Source organism: Triturus cristatus, chromosome 10 (genome assembly GCF_964204655.1).
Source record: "Triturus cristatus chromosome 10, aTriCri1.1, whole genome shotgun sequence".
NCBI lineage: Eukaryota > Metazoa > Chordata > Amphibia > Caudata > Salamandridae > Triturus > Triturus cristatus.
In genome coordinates this window covers 1,067,618,120-1,067,638,061 of record NC_140593.1, presented here as the reverse complement: position 1 = coordinate 1,067,638,061, position 19,942 = coordinate 1,067,618,120, and the positions used below count along the sequence as shown (strand labels likewise).

The following is a 19,942-nucleotide window of genomic DNA, read 5'->3' as shown; positions in this document are numbered from 1 at the left end:
AAGAAAGGTGTGACGAAAGGAGCGGTCAGAAGAGGGTAGACATATAAAGTGGGAGAGAGGTAGGCGACAACGTAAGGGAGTGAGTGATGGAAAAGGACAATGCAGATATAAAAATAGAAAAGGGAAAGAGGAGAAGAAGAGGGTCCGAGAAGATGGTGAAGTGAGGGAGAAAAGGGAGTGAAGAAAGCACAAAGTAGAAACAGGACCAGGGAGAAGAAGGGTTCAGAAGAGTGATGAGCAGGAGATGTAAAGGGGGACAGAGTGGCGGGAAACTGGACTGAAAAAGACAAAAGGTGGAGACGGGATAAGTATGAAGAGAGCTGAGGTTGAGAAGATAGGGAAAGAATGAGAAAAGGGGGCGCTAGTGAGACCATGTATGACTCAAGAAGTATCTCACTGGCTAACTTCTAACATCAATCACCATTTGCCAGCGCTTTTCAGGCCACCAACTCCGCATCTCGCCCCCGCCCCTTGGTTCACGGATGACCTGAAAGCATCTAAATCTAAATGCAAACACTTGGAGAGGTCTTGGCGTAAATCCTATGCCCCAAATGATCAATTAATCTATCGTGCAGCACTCAGGCATTACCATCAAGCCTGCCGAAAGGCAAAAGCTCTATTTGTCTCACAATCTATCGAAAAGGCCATCAATCGGCCAAAAGCCCTCTTCTCCATGGTTAAGAAGTTAGCCGGCTCTAAGACTGGTCCCATTCCACCTGTGCTAGGGGTAGTGGAATGTAATGAAATTGCTCACTTTTTCATTTCCAAAGTCGAAACTATTCATACTGCCCTGTCCCAAGCCTCCCCTTTAACCCCTCCTGACCCCTCTACTTGGGCCCTACTGAGTCCGCTACCCCAGGAGACACTGATTTCGGAATGGCCCCTGTTAGATCCCAACTCGCTACTTGCCTGTTTAACTAAGGCCAACTCAGGCTCCCCTCTAGACCCAATTCCCATGAACATTCTTCGACAACTTTCCCCTGAGGCTCTACTAATCATCCAAGAGCTCCTGAACTCCTCATTATGAGAATCTACAGTCCCGGATGAATGGAAAAGAGCTCTGGTAGTGCCACTCTTGAAAAAACCCGGTGCAGACCCCAAGACGCTTGCCAACTTTCGGCCCATCTCTCTATTGCCTATGTTCTCAAAAATCCTGGAGAGACATATCAACCTACATCTTACATCTCATGTGGAGACCATAGGTTTTCTACATCCATCCCAATCGGGTTTCCGCTCCCATTTTTCTACTGAAACAACCCTTTTGGGGGTCACTGAGAACCTACGCTCCCGTCTATATCATGGCGAGACAGCGGCGCTTATTCTTTTAGATTTAAGCGCCGCATTCGATACGGTCTCACACTCTATTCGTCTGAGAGCCTTGAGAACGGCTGGAGTGACTGGCCCTGCTCTTGCTTGGCTGGCCTCTTTTCTAGATCATCGCACCTTTCAGGTTGTCTCTTCCGGTTCTTCTTCTTCTGTTCGCTCATCGGCGCATGGTGTTCCGCAGGGGTCCTCACTGAGCCCTATGCTCTTTAATATCTACGTGAGACCCCTAGCTACAATCATGGAAGACCTCGGTCTTTCCTTCTACTCATACGCCGATGACACTCAGATCCTCTTCTCCCTTTCATCGGCCGCAGCTAATACTCCATCTGCTCTTAAACTTGGACTTAGCCGAGTGGCAGAGTGGATGCAGGAGAACCTCCTGAAACTGAACGGTGATAAGACAGAGGTGCTTATTCTGGGCAAGCAAAAGCACCTCTGGGGCCCTGCACATTGGCTGGCAAAAATGGGCCCATTACCCCTTCCAGTGACCCAGGTTCGCAATCTTGGCTTTGTCATGGATGAATCGCTCTCCATGCGACATCAAGTGGCTAAGGTAGCAGCCACTTGTTTTTCCATCCTGGGGTGGCTCCGCAAAATTTTGTGGATACTCACGGTATGGACAAGACGCCAGGTGGTCCAGGCTTTAGTCACCTCTCGCCTGGACTACGGCAACGTGCTCTACCTAGGTGCTACACAGGAGCTTCAGAGGAGACTTCAGCTTGTACAGAATTCAGCCGCGCGCCTCCTCTGTAAGGTCCTGTGGAGATCTTCAATCTCTCCTTTTCTTAGAGACCTTCATTGGCTCCGTATTGCAAACCGTGTTAAATTCAAGGTCCTTTGTTTTCTACATAAAATCAAACTAGGGTCGGCTCCAGGTTATCTTAAGGCCTTGGTTCAACCATACTTTCCATCCTGCCCCCTCAGATCATCAGCTCAGGGCAACTTTTTGATTTCCCGCTTCAAACTGACGAGAATGGGCGGTTGCTCTTTTTCTTGTGTTGCCCCTAGACTGTGGAACTCTCTCCCGGCTTCGCTGAAACTTGAACCATCTCTACTGAAATTCCGTAAAGACCTCAAAACCTGGCTTTTCTCTCATTAACAACTGCTATGGGTAATCACTAATTCTATCGGCGCCGGGAGACCCCTTGTGGGTAGCTGTGCGCCCTACAAATTCAACTACAAATACAAATACAAATACCATGTATGATGTCCTGGCTCGTTCACATATGGAGCGGAGATTCTGGGAGAGTGTGGGGAGGAAAAGTGGGGAGAGCCCGTGAGCAAGGGAAGAGAGTCTGGATTGAAAGAGACCAGCGAGAATAAGGGGTCTAAGAGGGGAGAGAAAGAGAAGTCAAGGGAGCAGGAGAGGGTGAGAAAAGGTGCTACATGAGAGTGTGTGAAAGAGCGGTATATTGGGTCGACAGGGACAGAAAATAGTTCGGGAGAGCATCAAAGAAAAAGAAGAGATACCCCGATAAAGAAAGGGATGAAACAGAGAAGAAAGGATGGTAGGTCTAAGGGGGAAGAGAGATGGTAACAGAGAGGAGGATAGAAAATGAGAAAGGGGAAGGACAGGCTGGAAATTAAGAAACACGGTGGCGACGGAGAAGAGTGTTAGAAAGCGAGGGAGCGAACATGTAAGAAGGAACGAAGGAATGGAACATGGAAGAGTGACATAAACCAGGAATAATGAAGAGAGGATGTTTGGAAACAAGAACAGGGAATACCTTTTGTAGGTAGAACTCCTTAAAATCACACGTTCGACCCTATCAACAGACGCCATTCAGATCTTTCTTGTGGCGATTACATATGATTACAGCACACAAATTATAGTTTTGGCCTGCAGGTGACGATAGGCGACCACGTCCAGAAATTAGTTTAGGGATGGTAACTTGTCTCCGTAACATCCCCCTTTTGTGTGTGCCCAAAAGTGTGAAAAGGGCCCCACACAAAGTTTGCGGCATTTAAAAAACATATTGTGTGGCAAGAAAGGCAAAATTATGGGACAAGAAAATACAAATTATGGAGCATGTTGCTACATATACAATGACAATGTTCTTTTTTTTATTTTAACACCAAAGCAATCGGCAAATAAAACAAGCATTGCTCAAAAGCGGATGCCCATTACCCTCAGCGAGTGTGCTCAGACGGAGTGACAGGCTCCGGAAGGACGGAAGCAATGACGGGCAGAGGTGCGAGCGAGGAGGCGCGCGCGCACTAAAAGGAAATAAAAACAAGCATTGGCCGCGCGGCCGTGAAAGTGAAAGTGATCGCGATCTGTAAGGGTGCCCACGAGCAATGCACTTAATGAGCCATGACGAGACAGGAAAGCCAGACGGTGCCTGTGTTCATAACTGTGCACATAACCGCACACTCCAGGCCACACAAAAAGCTGTGGTCGGCTTTTTGAAGCCCACTTGCTATAAGTCTTGCCAGAGCTGCGCTGGCTCAGGCAAGATCTAAAAATCTTATGTAATGAGAGAAGATATTGCGTAAATCCATCCTTAAGATGTCTGAACTAGCTACAAGTAGCTTCTACTACCAGTTCAAAAAGCTGTTCATAATAATCATACTTAAAAGCCAGGCAGAAATCAGTGAGTAGTTAATTCAGAGAGCATAAAAGTATCAATGTTTCATGCTGTAATCATAGGAGGGACGTCCATTTCTGCAGCCCATAAAATGAGAAGCTCTCACCACATTCAAGACAATATCAGTGTCCTTCAGGTAATATTGTACAATAGAGACACATTACAAACAATATATATCTACCTGGAGTCACACTGTAGGCTCGAGGAGAAGCTCGCCTGGGTGAGGGTGAAGCAGACCTTGTGTCCTTACTATTTCTGGAAGAGCTGCTTTTCGCTGCAGTAGAACTGGAACTCGAAGAACTAAAAAAAAGCACTACACATTAGCGTACACCCCAACCTTTAACTTCTCATATGTGACGGTTTTGTATGGGAGAGAAATGGGTGTGGATATGCAGTGCCGGATCAAACCCGGTGGAGGCCACTAGGCTGTCGAAATTTTGGGGCCCCCTAGCAAATTATCTCCTAATACGTTTTTTAATTTTACCAACCAACAATTTTAATAAAACACACTTTCATTACACACACCTAAACAATAACAATTATTAATGCTATTAAACAAAAATTAATTGGAAACATTTTGAGAAAGCTTGATTGTAACTTTCAAGATCAAATCAATATTATTTTGATCCGTTGTCGCGAGCCCCTAAAAGGAGTGGGGCACCTAGGCCAGTGCCTACTTTGCCTATTTGGTAACCCAGAACTGTGGATATGAGCATGTGAAACAACATTATAGTTAATTCAAAGCCGCACCTTCTCTCATGTTGTTCTGCTCTTGCCATGTGAGCTCTGAAAGCAGACTGCAGCATGGTCACAGCTTCCTCCTCAGCACTGGTGTCAGAGGGCGAGCTGGTAGAGGTGTTACTTGGCACTGTACTAGGATTCTGTAAAGAGAAGTACACCAGAACACAGTTTATTAAAAGACTCGCCGGCCATCGTCAGATAAGCATGTGGGCCTGGAAGGGATGCTGTACGTTTTCCTTTTTTGTTAAGAGGATGATTTTGTGCGATTGCTGAGTTTTGGAAAGTGAGTTCATTAAGTGGTGCATATGTAAGAGCAGTGTACTGCCATGCCTACATATATAAAGCCTTCTCTGCAGCACTTGCTGCACACTGCTTTATAGTGTGATGAGATATTTCAGAATCCACACAAATACAGGTCTGTATGGGCATGACTTCAGTCTATTTATAATCAAACAGCATGGCTAGGCTTAGTAAGGTGGAAGAGTGCACTGGGGACCACTCAACATCAAACAAATGGAGGCTTCTTTCAGTTACTCCCACACTCTGAACTAAGCCGCTAACCCTTCAGTAGTCATTTCTTCAACAATTTAAATTTTAGTGGAAAGCAACTGTGGCAATTTGAGAGCCTTTTATGGCCCACAAGATGGTTGCACTGGCACGCATGATTGCACGTATATGTTGTGGACGAGTAATGTAAAATACACATATTTCAAAAAGGTGAACACTGTTTTTGTGACTCTGGAGAGCGAAATCCTGAGGTTCAAACACCTTGATATAATATGAAAACACTATCTTCATATTGATTCAGGTACTCTTAAGGTTCAGCACTCCTGCCTTCCAACTTAGCTGGGAGCGTCTACCATAATAGGCAATGTGAGAAAAGTAAGCAATCCAAAACATTCAGTCACTCTGAAAACCTGGAGGATCCCTTTCCATGCCAGGTCTTTCCTTCTTAGGTATCTACTCACGCATCCCAAACCGTACATATCTGTATGTAAATATATTTGTTATATAAACCGCTTCATCATTTGGGATGTCGTAAATGATGTCACAGAACATATCATGATTGATGTAATATGCAAGGTCATAAGCAGAGCACGGCGGGGACGCAAGTTATAGTTAGCTCTGCTAACTAGATCTGGTGAATTTCTGTGTTTTTTGTTTTTTAGTTCAAAACGTTAATGTTGTCACTGTAACATTCACTTAAATATGGGCCCAATTACAATGCGGTTAGGAAAGCCTCCTACCAGCATTTGCTCCGTGCGAATCGGATCAGGAACGGGTCTTCCCGACCGACTTGGAAAGGTTTCCTACTAACCAAATACGATGCGAGTTAGGCGTTAGGAATATGCCAATACAAGCCTGATGGCATTCGGAATGACCAAGCCGGAGCAGAATCGTATGTCTCTACGGGCCGCGTTTCCTAACGGCCCAGTACGATGACGGATTTGGACAGTCTTTCAAAAATCGTGCCATCCGACTTTAATCAGCAGTCAGACTTTGGGGGCCCTTAGCGGGCCCCCCTGCACCCAGAGACTTTGCAATCAGGCCCGTGCGGGTACCAAAGGGTCCCCCAAGGTACCAAGCACAAGGAGGGGGGGCGGCCACAGGGTGTCCGATTTTCCCTGGCCACTCCTTTCTTAAGTGGGAGCCTATGCATTCGGTTGGAACATAGGCTCCCATTGAAGTCAATGGAAGTCTGACCAAATCTTATCTGGAAACATCCGGATGTATCGTACTTGGTCGGTCGGACTCTCCCGATCCGAGTTGGAAACAATTCCCAAACCCATTTGGTCAGGAAGATTTCCTAACCGCATCGTAATCAGGCCCTATAACGTTGCTTTAACTTTTGGGTGTGTGTGTATATATATTTTAATTTATTGGCGGTAGCCACTCTATAGTTCTAGTTAGGTTTGCCAGGAATAGGAATTGCTCAGATAGTTCAATCAATCAATCAAACAGGATTTATAAAGCGCAGCTAATCACTCAATAGGGTATCCAGGCGCTTGCAGGCCCCGGAGGCTAATTGCCCCATAACAACTTTGTGCCAGTTAGATGAATCGCCACAAATCTTTCGAGACGTATTCTTCCTTCTACACTGGCGGCTGATGGAAAGTTTTGCGACTTCTGGTCAAAGGGAACAAAGAAAAAATGGGGGTCCCAAAATGCATTTCGTCCCCAATGCATTTTCAATATACTTTTTGTATTGGACATAGAGGCCAAACAGCTGGTTGGATTTGGATTAAATTCGCAGGATTATGGATTATGGTGTGCAAATAATTCCGTTTGGGGTCAGAAATAAATAGGGTAGGTATCTGTTAAGTTATAAAGGCATAAAATGTAGTGATATCTGTTATTGCAGTAGTTTTCTTGTAATTTCGTTAAACTATTGCAGTACAAGCCGATGATAAGGCATTATATCATTGGCTAATGCGCTTTTACAAACGTTAAAGGCAGTATTGTTTTTTGGGTGCAATTTGGCTGTGTTCTGGGTTAGGTTGTAAAATATTGGTAAGTAGTAGGTTTTGTTATTTTTATCTACCTATTAACACTTAATTAAATTGAAGCTGTGATAGGTGGAGAAAAATGTATATTATGTTGAATACTTAAAAAAAAAAGTATTATGGAGTACTGCGGGACAGAATTTTTAAAGTACATAAATAGGTTTAAAAAATAAAACAGCACATAAATACACTTTAATTTACCAATATATTGTACTGGCGTGTTTTTCAATTTTTTTTTAACGTATTTTAAAAATAAATGTAAACATTTAAGCTGCAGCCTGCAACTTATGCTGAAATAGCTTGCAAGATCATTTTTCCCACACTTTGGCTGTCTTTTGGGTTAGGACCTTATATAGGTTAATAGTAACCTTTCTTCATTTTCCGTACCTATTACTACTCTCCTAAAATGTTAATAGGTATAGAAAATTATTTGCATTTTTCTATATATTCTACACAACATTATCGTGCAGTACACTAGTAATCAGCAAGTACCTGTTTTAAAAAAAAATAATTTACCCTTTTTCTTTAATGAACTATAAGTTGCACCTTCTCCAGGCAATCGTTATACCCTTCCATATTGCATCACTTATACCATGTGAAATCAGAGCATTCATAACACATATGACAACTTAAATGACATCATATGTGATAACATAGTGCATGGAGAAGGTGCCAGTTATATTTAATGCAGAGTGGCGAGTGAGGTGATAACATTCGATAAGGAGGTGCACAACTTATAGTAATAAATATATATATATATATATATATTCACTTAAAAAACCATAGGTTTCACACATGTTATAGTTAGCTGGACATTTCACTCGTGAAAAACCATTGAAATTCCCCCGTTATAGTTGGTGCAGGCAACTATAACTCACGCAACCGCAATCCTCTGCTGATGATGTCAGATATTACATCACTGTATTTAGACACTTATTTACCCATGTCTTCTTCCATTAATTTTTAGCTATACATATATTACAAATATTTTTTTTTCAGAAAGACACATATGTTATCAGTGATGTAATATCTGACGTCATCAGCAGAGGATTGCGGTCGCGTGAGTTATAGTTGCCTGCACTAACTATAACGGGGGAATTTCAATGGTTTTTCACGAGTGAAATGTCCAGCTAACTATAACATGTGTGAAACCTATGGTTTTTTAAGTGAATTTGCAAGGTTTTTTAAATGCTAATTCCTAACTATAACGTGTGTGAAACCTATGGTTTTTTCAGTGAATTTGTACGTTTTTTTAAATGCTAAGTTATGTATTTTTTTATTTTTTTTAAGGTTTTTCACCGTGCGCGCGCTGTGGGCGTGTGGTGCGCTTCGCGCACCTCGCGCCCACGTTACGCAGTTAGCGGAATTTTTCCGTTTCTACCGTACGCGCACGCTACGCGTACTGCGCGATTTTTCCCAAAAAAATTAAAGGAAATTTTGGCCCTTGAGGGTCCTTCTGGGACCCCCTGACAAAGGCTAGGGGGTCAGGAACTGTCCACCCTGCCCCCTTTTCACGTTTTCCACCTTTGTTTTTCACCCCCTCAGACTGCGAGAGACAAAATGGCGGCCGACACTTCCTGGTTTCGACCGATTCGAATGTTTACTAAGATCTAACAACCAATCAGAATCGTGCTCGCGCACGGCAGCGTGCGCGTACGGTAAGTTTTACCGTACGCGCACGGTGCGCGCTTATAGATATATATATGCTTTTAAATGGTATTTTCTCAGGAAATACTGAACAGATTTACACCAGACCTGCAAAAGGCACATCGCTGACCTGAGGACTACCTCTCTGCCAAATTTCAAGTAATTCTGTTCAGCCGTTCGGGCTGTAGCTGTGTCTAAAGGTCCTATGGAAAAATGCATGGGAAAAACGCGTTTTGGGACCCCCCTTTTATCTCAGCCCCCGCTTGACGAATCCCCCCGAGACTTTCAGGGTAGGAGCGGAGCGTAGCGCCGCACCTATTTTGAAAAATTCGCGAGGATTCGTCAACCGGCGCCAAAGTTATTCAAAATAGAATGTTGCGGATTTCCTATGGAAACGTGGTCCTAACTATAACTTCCTACTGGCGACCGCCAGTAGGTAATATATATATATATATATATATATATATATCACAAAGTTCATTCTCCTTTTCCGGAGCCCCCGACCCTTCAGGGCAGCCTCAATGAAAATGGGCACAGGAGCCGCCCATCAATTCAACCGAAAAAACAAAGTTGAGGCTCAATACTTGAAGTGATGCTTTATTCAGCGTCCAAGTAACACAGCATGCTTCCCCTTCTGACGTTTCGGCACTGAATGGCCTTGTTCACAGGTGGGAATCAGATTGCGAAATGCTTTCATGCGTGCTTTTAAAGTTGTTACCCCACGTGACTTAGTATGGAGAATACAAATCCCATAGTGCCTTGTTGTAGCATCACAGAATAACAGTCTGGAAATCCTCATATATTACATCCTTATTGGCAGTCTTTATAAGCACAGGCACATATGTAAGTGTGGAATCTTGTAAAAAGACAGTCAGGTGAGTACATATCCGTAGCGTTGTAATTCTACATTTGGTTGGAAAAAGCTTCACATACCAGCACGATCGAAAAAGGAAATGCTCCCTTTCTCGAATCCCTTCCACACGCACTCGTTTTTCACTATATTAGCATTTCCTCAATAGGCCGGGTGCGTGAGTGGGTCATGCTCCTCCGTTTAAAGCACAAAGTTCATTCTCCTTTTCCGGAGCCCCCGACCCTTCAGGGCAGCCTCAATGAAAATGGGCACAGGAGCCGCCCATCAATTCAACCGAAAAAACAAAGTTGAGGCTCAATACTTGAAGTGATGCTTTATTCAGCGTCCAAGTAACACAGCATGCTTCCCCTTCTGACGTTTCGGCACTGAATGGCCTTGTTCACAGGTGGGAATCAGATTGCGAAATGCTTTCATGCGTGCTTTTAAAGTTGTTACCCCACGTGACTTAGTATGGAGAATACAAATCCCATAGTGCCTTGTTGTAGCATCACAGAATAACAGTCTGGAAATCCTCATATATTACATCCTTATTGGCAGTCTTTATAAGCACAGGCACATATGTAAGTGTGGAATCTTGTAAAAAGACAGTCAGGTGAGTACATATCCGTAGCGTTGTAATTCTACATTTGGTTAGAAAAAGCTTCACATACCAGCACGATCGAAAAAGGAAATGCTCCCTTTCTCGAATCCATTCCACACGCACTCGTTTTTTCACTATATTAGCATTTCCTCAATAGGCCGGGTGCGTGAGTGGGTCATGCTCCTCCGTTTAAAGCACAAAGTTCATTCTCCTTTTCCGGAGCCCCCGACCCTTCAGGGCAGCCTCAATGAAAATGGGCACAGGAGCCGCCCATCAATTCAACCGAAAAAACAAAGTTGAGGCTCAATACTCGAAGTGATGCTTTATTCAGCGTCCAAGTAACACAGCATGCTTCCCCTTCTGACGTTTCGGCACTGAATGGCCTTGTTCACAGGTGGGAATCAGATTGCGAAATGCTTTCATGCGTGCTTTTAAAGTTGTTACTCCACGTGACTTAGTATGGAGAATACAAATCCCATAGTGCCTTGTTGTAGCATCACAGAATAACCGTCTGGAAATCCTCATATATTACATCCTTATTGGCAGTCTTTATAAGCACAGGCACATATGTAAGTGTGGAATCTTGTAAAAAGACAGTCAGGTGAGTACATATCCGTAGCGTTGTAATTCTACATTTGGTTAGAAAAAGCTTCACATACCAGCACGATCGAAATAGGAAATGCTCCCTTTCTCGAATCCCTTCCACACGCACTCGTTTTTTCACTATATTAGCATTTCCTCAATAGGCCGGGTGCGTGAGTGGGTCATGCTCCTCCGTTTAAAGCACTAAGTTCATTCTCCTTTTCCGGAGCCCCTGACCCTTCAGGGCAGCCTCAATGAAAATGGGCACAGGAGCCGCCCATCAATTCAACCGAAAAAACAAAGTTGGAATCTCAATACTTGAAGTGATGCTTTATTCAGCGTCCAAGTAACACAGCATGTATGTATATATTCCAAGGGAAATTTCCACCCAACACGGCACGCCTGCCTTTTTCGTACCGGTGCCTGCCGTGGCGGTGGACAGCCACAAACGTGCAAAGAGGATCAGATGAGAGGAATGAGGTGGCATACCGATCAAGTATCACGAGTGTTTAATCGCTCAAAAAACAACGCGTTTCAGCCAAGAAACCCAAGATTAAAGGGCATTATAGTTAGGTGAAAATGTCAGTTAAAACATAAACCACTGACATTCCCCAGTTATAGTTATCTCAATTAACTATAACTCGTGCCCTAAAGTAATTATAACTCACTCCCACGCCATGCCCAGTGCTGTAATCAATGTTGTCATTTCCGATGTCATTAGGGATGTTATCAAGAACATGTCAAGATTGGCGTAGTATTCGAGGATGCAAGCTGTGCATGGTGAGGGTGCTAGTTATAGTTACTTTAGGGTGCGAGTTATCGTTACTTGAGATAACTGGTGCATGCCAGTGGGTTTATTAATTAGTTTGAAACGCGGTTTTAACTGACATTTTCAACTAACTATACGTGCATTTAACCTTATTTTTACAGTGAATGTTAATGTTTAAAAAATATATATATAGTAAGCTATCACGGTCTACAGCATGGGGTAAGTTTCAGATTCAGGTCTGCACCCAACCACCATCGGCACCCAAGAAATGCCCAATGTGTGATTTGGCGCAGGTCCAGCACCCATCTGCCCACAGGCACCCAAGCCCCCGCCACACATGGCCTTTAACCGTGCAGAGTGAGTTTGTACGAAAGGCCTGGCCTGTGGCTAGGGCTTGCATCCAATCCCCCCAGAGGCCATCAATCCCAGTGGGCGTCCAAACTTCTTTGTCTATTTTTTTATAAGAACTGCGGATCCTCAGCTATACGGTGATTCTCCAGATGGCTGCGCTTGGCATCGTGGTGGATCTGTAGATCCACAGAATTGAGGGAAAACAAATAATTATTTTTTATCCCACAAGGACAGGGTACCACTACCCTGCCACCTTGCACTTTATTTCATTACATTACTAAGACTCTGGGACCGAGATCCAAGTTGGCAGCAACTACTTTTCCTTCAGGTTGCAGCCAGTCAATCACAATGTGAGCTTTGCCTCGTGGATTCACTGTGGGTAAATTGAGGTCCACCAATCAACAAGTGAGAATCCACAGATCCTCCACAGTGGATCCGAGGACCTATGTATACATAAACCTTGAACCTTAATTTCTCTAAAACTACTGAACAGATTTACACCAAATCACATAATTCATGCTTTCTGTATCAAGATCTAACTTTTTGCCAAATTTGGTGTAATTTTGTTCTATCGTTTTAGCTGCATCTGGTCTAATTTTCTCATGAAAAATGGCAATTAAAAAAACGCGCTTTGAGATTTCCCTTTTTCTCAGCCATCACTTGACGGAGCATCCAGATATTTAAATTTAGTTTTTTTTATATACTTCATAAACTGAGAAGGTCTCAGGACACTCAATCCAAGATGCTACGACATGGCAGGAAGGGCAGAGGGATGAGCCTAATATCCATGTCTTGGAACTTTTCTAAAGCTGAGGAAGGGATCCATTTGCAGTGGATAGTGAGTTCCAGACTGTGGCTTAGGCCTTTCTGGCCTCTTCACAGTGGGGATCTTGAGGAGTATGCAAATGTTGACAGAGCTAAGAGAACGACTACATCATAACATCAAAACGTAGGGGTTCTGGAAAAATGTAGTTGTAATGGAAGATATATGGATAACAGTTAAGGACTTGAAATTAACTATTTTCGTAAACTGAAGGTATTGCAGCACTAGGGAGATGGGACTGTGTTTTGGCGAGTGGGCGAGCTGCTGCATGTTGGACTCTCTGGAGGACTACAGAGGAATCCAACAGGGTCAAGATGAAACTACTTTCCTAGTCATTGCCTGTGAAATTGACTGCAATAATGGCAGATGCACATGGAAAGGAACTCAGTTACATTTTACCTTGGGAAACCAAACCAGGACACTTATTGAATTTGGGTAATAGAGGAACCAATGAACAGTAGCAAACCTAACAATGTTTCAAAACAGTGTAAAATGGAGTAAAAGATTTTTTCCAAAGACTGTCCCTCAAAATGGTCATAAGCTAATTACAATGGCCTGTATGGAACTCCAGAGGTGGCATAAGGGCAGGTTGTATTAAATGGAATGAATTTCTACAGTAAAAATGCCACTCTTACCCAAAATCCTATATACAATGCAAGTCATACCACTGTACTCTCCCCAAAAAACAACTGTTGAATTCTAGAAGTTGCTTTCATTTGGGGAGGGGAAATAGGTTTGTATATCAAAAAAGCAGGCAGCAATTGGGTCCCACACTAATGAGCTATTATTACGCAGCTCAGCTCCACTATATAGTGGAATGGCATTGAACCGCTTCACAGAAGCATTGGTGCTTTACAGATAAATCCATATATGGCAGATTCAATGGCTGGCAAAGACACACAGATCCCAAGGGGGAAACTTTTCCCCTGTCCTCAAAGTCACAATGGAAGCCTGGGGCAAGGTTGCGATTTTGAGAGACCTTACTACTACTGCCTCCCTGGACTCCCATTTTTGTCACTCCAGATTTGCCCCCAGCTTTCACAGGGATTGCCTATATTGAATGGCACACTGCATTGCAAAAGGGTGGGTGATCTATTTGATTTAAAGCGCTTGCAGTAATTTGAGCAACTGAAGGATGGCGAAGGGATCCCACAGAAAGAACAAATGCACTATATGTAAATTAGACATTGGGTATTTCACCCCTCAATCACAACTCAGCCCAGTTGCCCTCTGACTGCTTTTGAAAAAAGGCTCACCAATAAGACAAACTATAAACACCTCATGTCTGAGATCTTTATACTTCTTCAGAAAGCCACTGTTGTACTGAAATGCTCAGCCCGGAGGAGGTCTAATTGAAACATACACTTTCGGATGGGGAGTGAGCGGATATCTTTTACAGAACTCTTAAAACTGCTACGAGCAGTGCAACGAAAGAGGCAATGACCAAATTCACTTTTTTATTGGTACTATATTCCTGTTTGAATGTAGACATTGTCCCTTCAGAAATCCCTCCTGTTGGAGGAAATGTGGCTGCAGAGAAATATATTGATGCACTTACTATGGAGATGTCCCAAGTTACAAAGCTACTGGCAGGACTTCCTAGTTTGTATTAATACAATGGTCTACATGATCTGCCACAATTTCCACCTTATATATTACTGGCTCTATCAAATAAGCCAACTAATCCACTCTGACAGCACACGTCAAAGCAAGTATGTTAGTTTTATGCACAGCTAAACAAGCGATTACAATACTATGAGGCAAGGGCCCTGTTCTCAACCACAATGCATGGCTTAATAGATTGTGGGAACTTCTGGGCATTGGGAATATCTCAGCAAGCTTAGATGAGAGTGAGTCTCAGTTTGAAAAAATATGGACTCACAAATAGCTGTTCCATTTCAAGAACTTCGAGAACTCACATACCCCAAATACCTTTGGGTGCTTCCTTTCACTTGGCTCCAAATCATGGTCCAAACAGCTGATCCATTCTCCCAATAAAAATCATAGAGTCAGATGAAGTCCAAGACATCTTTTACCATTGATGGTTATGCAACAGACCCTGCCTGACATTTTGCTCTTAAAAGATGCCCAACATAGGAGGGGAGGGTTGGAATACTTGGTGACTTTAGTTCCTTTGATTTGCTTACTTTTATATATCAGCCAAAGCCCCTGTGGATCTGCGTATGTAGCTGGCCGTATGCGTAAGCTTAACATTTCAAATACACAGATTCAAATTATAAAAGATGTTTTTATTTATATAGGCCAGCAGTAATAAATGGTTCATTTTACCAGAATGCTCACCTTTAAGTCTGCTATACTTTATGTTCAAATCGTTTTGAAGGAACATGCTCTGCATGGGATCTGGACGATGCCAGCTCACACTCTTCCATAAGAGAGGCTTCAATGGCCAATAATATTCATGGGATTGAAAACAACTGAATCTAGAGAGAAAAGCCTAAGGAACAGCCTTGATAAATGGGTTCAAATCCAACGTCTGTATGATTTTAGTAATTAATATATTTCACAGCAGGAGTCTGAGTAGAACTAGGCTGTGGAATGGGAACAGGAGCTGGAGCTATTCCTTAAGTACTGAGAACTAAAAAAGGGTTGGGTGAACACCATTGAATTTTATCTTTTTGCTTATACTGCACAGTATCAGAACAAACATTGGCAAAGCCAATAGTTCTGCACTGCCAGCCAGCCAAAAGCAAGACCTACTGGCTTCACCAATGGTAGTGCAGATGTGTGCATCTGTGAAGCTTTTGAAAATTAATTGGTCAGAGGAAGGCTTTTATACTAGGTTGGATACCAATAAATTCGCAAAACCTTACCATTTTGTTACTAGCATCCTGGAGAAGCAAAGGTAATATCAGGTATTTTTGTAGGATTTTGGTTTGCATTTAACCTCATGAGGACTTACCCAACCGCAAACAAAAGTAACATTAGAAATGGCACGTTTCTGCTAGCGGCCCAACTAAATCCCTCCCTCGATTGGAATCATGACCCCGAGTGCAAACCAAGGGTACAGCTGGAACAAGCATTCCCACCCATGCCACTTAAGGACCTTCTATAGTCTTGTGCCCCTCCTCTCCTGCCATTAAGGTCCTATTGGCATTTAATAAGTAGCAAGTGGGTATTCCTAAACTACCCATTCCTCCTCACCCCTCTACCTAATAATGCAGATTTCCCACCGGGGGTTGGGCGGCACAGATTCAGGCTTTCTCTTGTGGAACCTAGGTCGGCTGCCTTGCCTGAAAGAGCTTAACAGAGATTAGGAGCTGAGAATGAAGGAAGAACTGGTTGAGGCTTTTGGTCTGACTGGTCAAGACACATATCGGCTCATGCAAGTCTTGCTTTGGGCAGGGAGGTCTCTCGCTCGGAGGGTGTTTCAGAGGGAAGAAGTGCAGACTGAATCTTTGTTGACTAACAATATCACACGCAGAGGCATCTCCTGGCTTTACCAATACTTTCTCGATCTCACTCCTCCTAAACATGATTACGTGCCCCAGTGGGAAAGAGAGCTGGTAGAGGAGATGTCGGAAGAAATGAGGAAAGCTATATGGTTGAAGGCTTCCAAATCTTCTATACGCTAGCGCTATAAAGAAAATGTGCTTATAAACTGTTATACAGTGATACCTCACCCCCAGAAGACAGCACAAGATGTTTAGTGGCTTGGAATGGCTGCAGTGACAGAGACACATTTTTACATATCTGCTGGTCCTTTCCAACAATCTAGTCCTTTTGGGAGGCTGTCGTTTTAATGATAATGGCTACGACAAGGGTTACACTGCCTCATGATCCATTACTTATCTTGTTGGGAAGCCCTGGGTGCCAAAGAATAGACCCAACCTCTACACCGATGGGGAAGCTGTTCTCTCACTCTCAGAAGCCCGCCTGTGCATAGCCCTTATGTGCAACTTAGCACAGGGACACTTCTGCAGAGGTAGCCGTGCGTTTTATAAATTGAGATGATTGATTATGTGGAAGCGACCCCAGGTGTCCTCCCTTTATCTGGGTGGGATAAAGTGTGGTCAGTTTTTAAAGGGAAAAACTCACGGCATTAGTTCGCGTCAGGGCCAGGAAATTTGACAAAACCTTGCGCTCATTCACTACTCATCTGAAAAAATCCGGAGGCTTATACATGACAATGCCCAAGACTCTGCATGCTTCTGACATTTGCGAAATGTCTGCCTCTGATGCTGAAACCAGTCGTCCCAAGCTGCACAACTCATCTAACACCACCACTATTTTGCCTGTCTATGGGAAATGTGAATTGCCACTACCGCGCTCCCTTGGCAACTACCCACTATCGGACAAGTTTGCCAGGGCCAGCTGGGAGTGAACTGTGTTTCAGAAAATATAAAATGCGAGGAAACTTCAGACAGACTAAAAAACAAAACACCATTGCTGTCAGCAAAAAGCACTGTAAAACTCTATGTAATCAAAAAAAAAATACAGACCTGGGTTACACAAGGACACAGAGTAAAGGTGAGGGTTCAGGGGACAGCAGGACACAAGATCAGCAAGTATAGGTAAATAGGAAAATATGGCTAACAAAGCCTTGAAGAAAGCACGTACTACATTCCCATTATTAGCAGAGACACGGTTCAGAAAATATGCTGTCAAAGGTAGTTTTAGTCAATAGTATAGAAACCAAGATAAGGAAACCTGTGAACAGCAGAACACACACACACGCACTCGGGAAGAAGATGTTAAAGGACAATGTTTCATCAAAGCCCTGTTAGGATTAAGATAAGGCGAACCGAGAAGAAAGGAAATGATGCAGTTGGGTGGGGGGGGGGGGGGGGGGGAAGGGGGGGGGGTTACTTGGAAATATATAATTAACTTGTATAATTCTGTGACTTGTTATTGCTTTTGAAGATGATATGCATAAGTCAGCATAATTTGTGCATGTATAAAAAGCTGCCTGTGTGTTGTAAATGGACACAGTCTTCAGTCCTACAGGGCTGACTATCTCTTGGCTGTATTCTAAGTAAACCTATTTTCTATCACCAACCAACTCATTCTTTGTTAATATGGTGAGCCAGATATGAGTTAATATCAGTCTATACTGACGGCGCCCAAAAGAACAAAGGCTGCCTGACTGAATGGAAGGGCACATAAATCAAGATAAGCAGACACCTTGTTTGACTAAAGTCTGTCCATTCATACGGATGGGTATTTCTGAGGTTCTGCTATCACATAGGTGAGACTGACTCTGAACCTCTTTGACTATGTGACGCATGTTTTTGTCAATAGAAAAATAGAAAACAGGACCGTAATATTTTATATTTTATGGATTCCTCATATTCTAGACAAATATGAGATAAGGCATTACCTGCGTTAGACCGGAAGCTTAAAGACGTAGTCTATAATGTGGATTACCCAATGCTGGACACTGGAGGAGCTAGGTTGAAGTATTACCCAGCTTTATATTGGAGGTATAACCTTCAAGGACTTGACAGAGACTTAATGATATAAAATTAGTTTAAAAAATGGGACCCCTCTTGAATACATGAGGACGATATATTCATTAGGGATAAAGGGAACAAAAAACACTGTAAGGAATAGTACAAGGATACGCCGATGCCTGCCCTTGGCCCAAGGAGGGATAATAGTGAGACTCAATAGATTAAAACTACAGTATAAAAGTATGTCATTTTTGAGATTGCAATCACATTTCAACATATATATATAAAAGTAAAATACAATATTTTTCTTATATATCTAATTGATGTAGAGAGTTTAGTAGGTTAGACCAGCATGTTATGTTATGAGGGAAAAAAGAGTTTTGTGATACATGGCTGTACTTGCAGGACTAGGTCAGCCTCACAGCCAAAGATCTAACACGGCAATTCCCCACTGGTGGGACATTAGAGAATACAGAAACTAGATTATTTCAAAGAATGAATGAGAGCAAGTGAGTAGAAAAGGGGACAGAATAGATTGTTCAAATGGGAATGCTAACATTCATGGTAAAGATAAACCATAAGTAGGAGACGGGTGGATCCCCATGGAAATAAGTAATGAACGGAAAGATAAAATCAAAAAAAAGAATTGAGGAATAAATAGAGCTAAAACAAGGGTACTAAGGCAATAGGCAGACCCACCTGTTAGTTCCTTCCCCTAAACAGAACGCTAACTACAATGCTGCTTCCAACCTATACAACGTTGTTAGAATTATGGGGGGCACTAACCATTGGAGACACAATAGTCCTAAAGCATTCAGACAACAAGGAAAGAGTGTAATTAGAGGAGGTCCAAATAGGGGGGATGAACAGAGACAGATAGACATCAGCTAGCCATACAACAGTCACAGAATTATTTTTAACACTAGAATACCTCAGAAACAGATGATGTTAATTGCTTATAATTGTCAAATGTTTGACAAGACAGGATATGTCTAATACAGTTATCTATAGGGTTGCCTGAGAGCACTAGCACAACAAACTGTGATCTCAGTAGACGACACAGGTCCATAAGGACAAGGAAAGGTTGTAAGGCCATCTGTTGAATTCCTCCTTGATACAGGGATTGCAAATTCATCTCTTAGCAAGAACCAATTCCACAGGTTCCATTCTCAGTAAATAGCAAACAATGTGTGGGGTTCACTAATGCTTTGGTGTCTAGCTCCATGTTAGCCCTTTTCAAGCATACTATAGGCCTAATAACAAATAAACACTAATTTCTAAGGCTAGACAAATGTGCATATCATTTGTTGGGACTAGCCTGATGGAGTGTACTGGATGGAAAATGTGGGTTTGAATTGTTTGATTATATGTGTTTTGTCAAATCAGGATTACAGACTATTCCACCACATATACTATCTATGATAGATGACAGAGTATGGGTCAAACACTAAAACACCGTAAGCAAAATACATATCGACCCAGTAAGGATTATTGTCAAGTAGAATATTGCTCTGCCAAGAACACCACAATAAAAATTGTGCTAGAAGGGTTGTAAAGAAAGAGAACATTACACAGAAGGATCCGAACATTCAGCTCCAGGAGCTGGAAGATCCAATAATGGAGTAAATATTTATGCATTTCCCAGAGTAACCTTCCTATTCTAATTTAAGGGTTCCTGAGAAAACTTAAGCAGTGACCTTCATATTAGTTACATTGGAAAAGAGAACAGCAAGACGCCAAATTGATTGT

The 19,942-nt window shown here is 42.8% G+C and overlaps 1 protein-coding gene across 2 annotated transcripts in view; it reads right to left on the bottom strand.

The window, feature by feature from the left end:
- IQCE (IQ motif containing E) overlaps positions 1-19,942 on the bottom strand; it is a 285,773-nt gene that overhangs the window by 46,151 nt on the left and 219,680 nt on the right. For both annotated transcript variants that reach the window (XM_085629211.1, XM_085629212.1), the window contains 2 exons: positions 4,665-4,795; positions 4,096-4,214 (listed from right to left, as the gene is read on the bottom strand). In XM_085629211.1, coding sequence (XP_085485337.1) covers positions 4,096-4,214; positions 4,665-4,795 — 250 coding nt within the window. The remainder of the gene's footprint in view (positions 1-4,095; positions 4,215-4,664; positions 4,796-19,942) is intronic.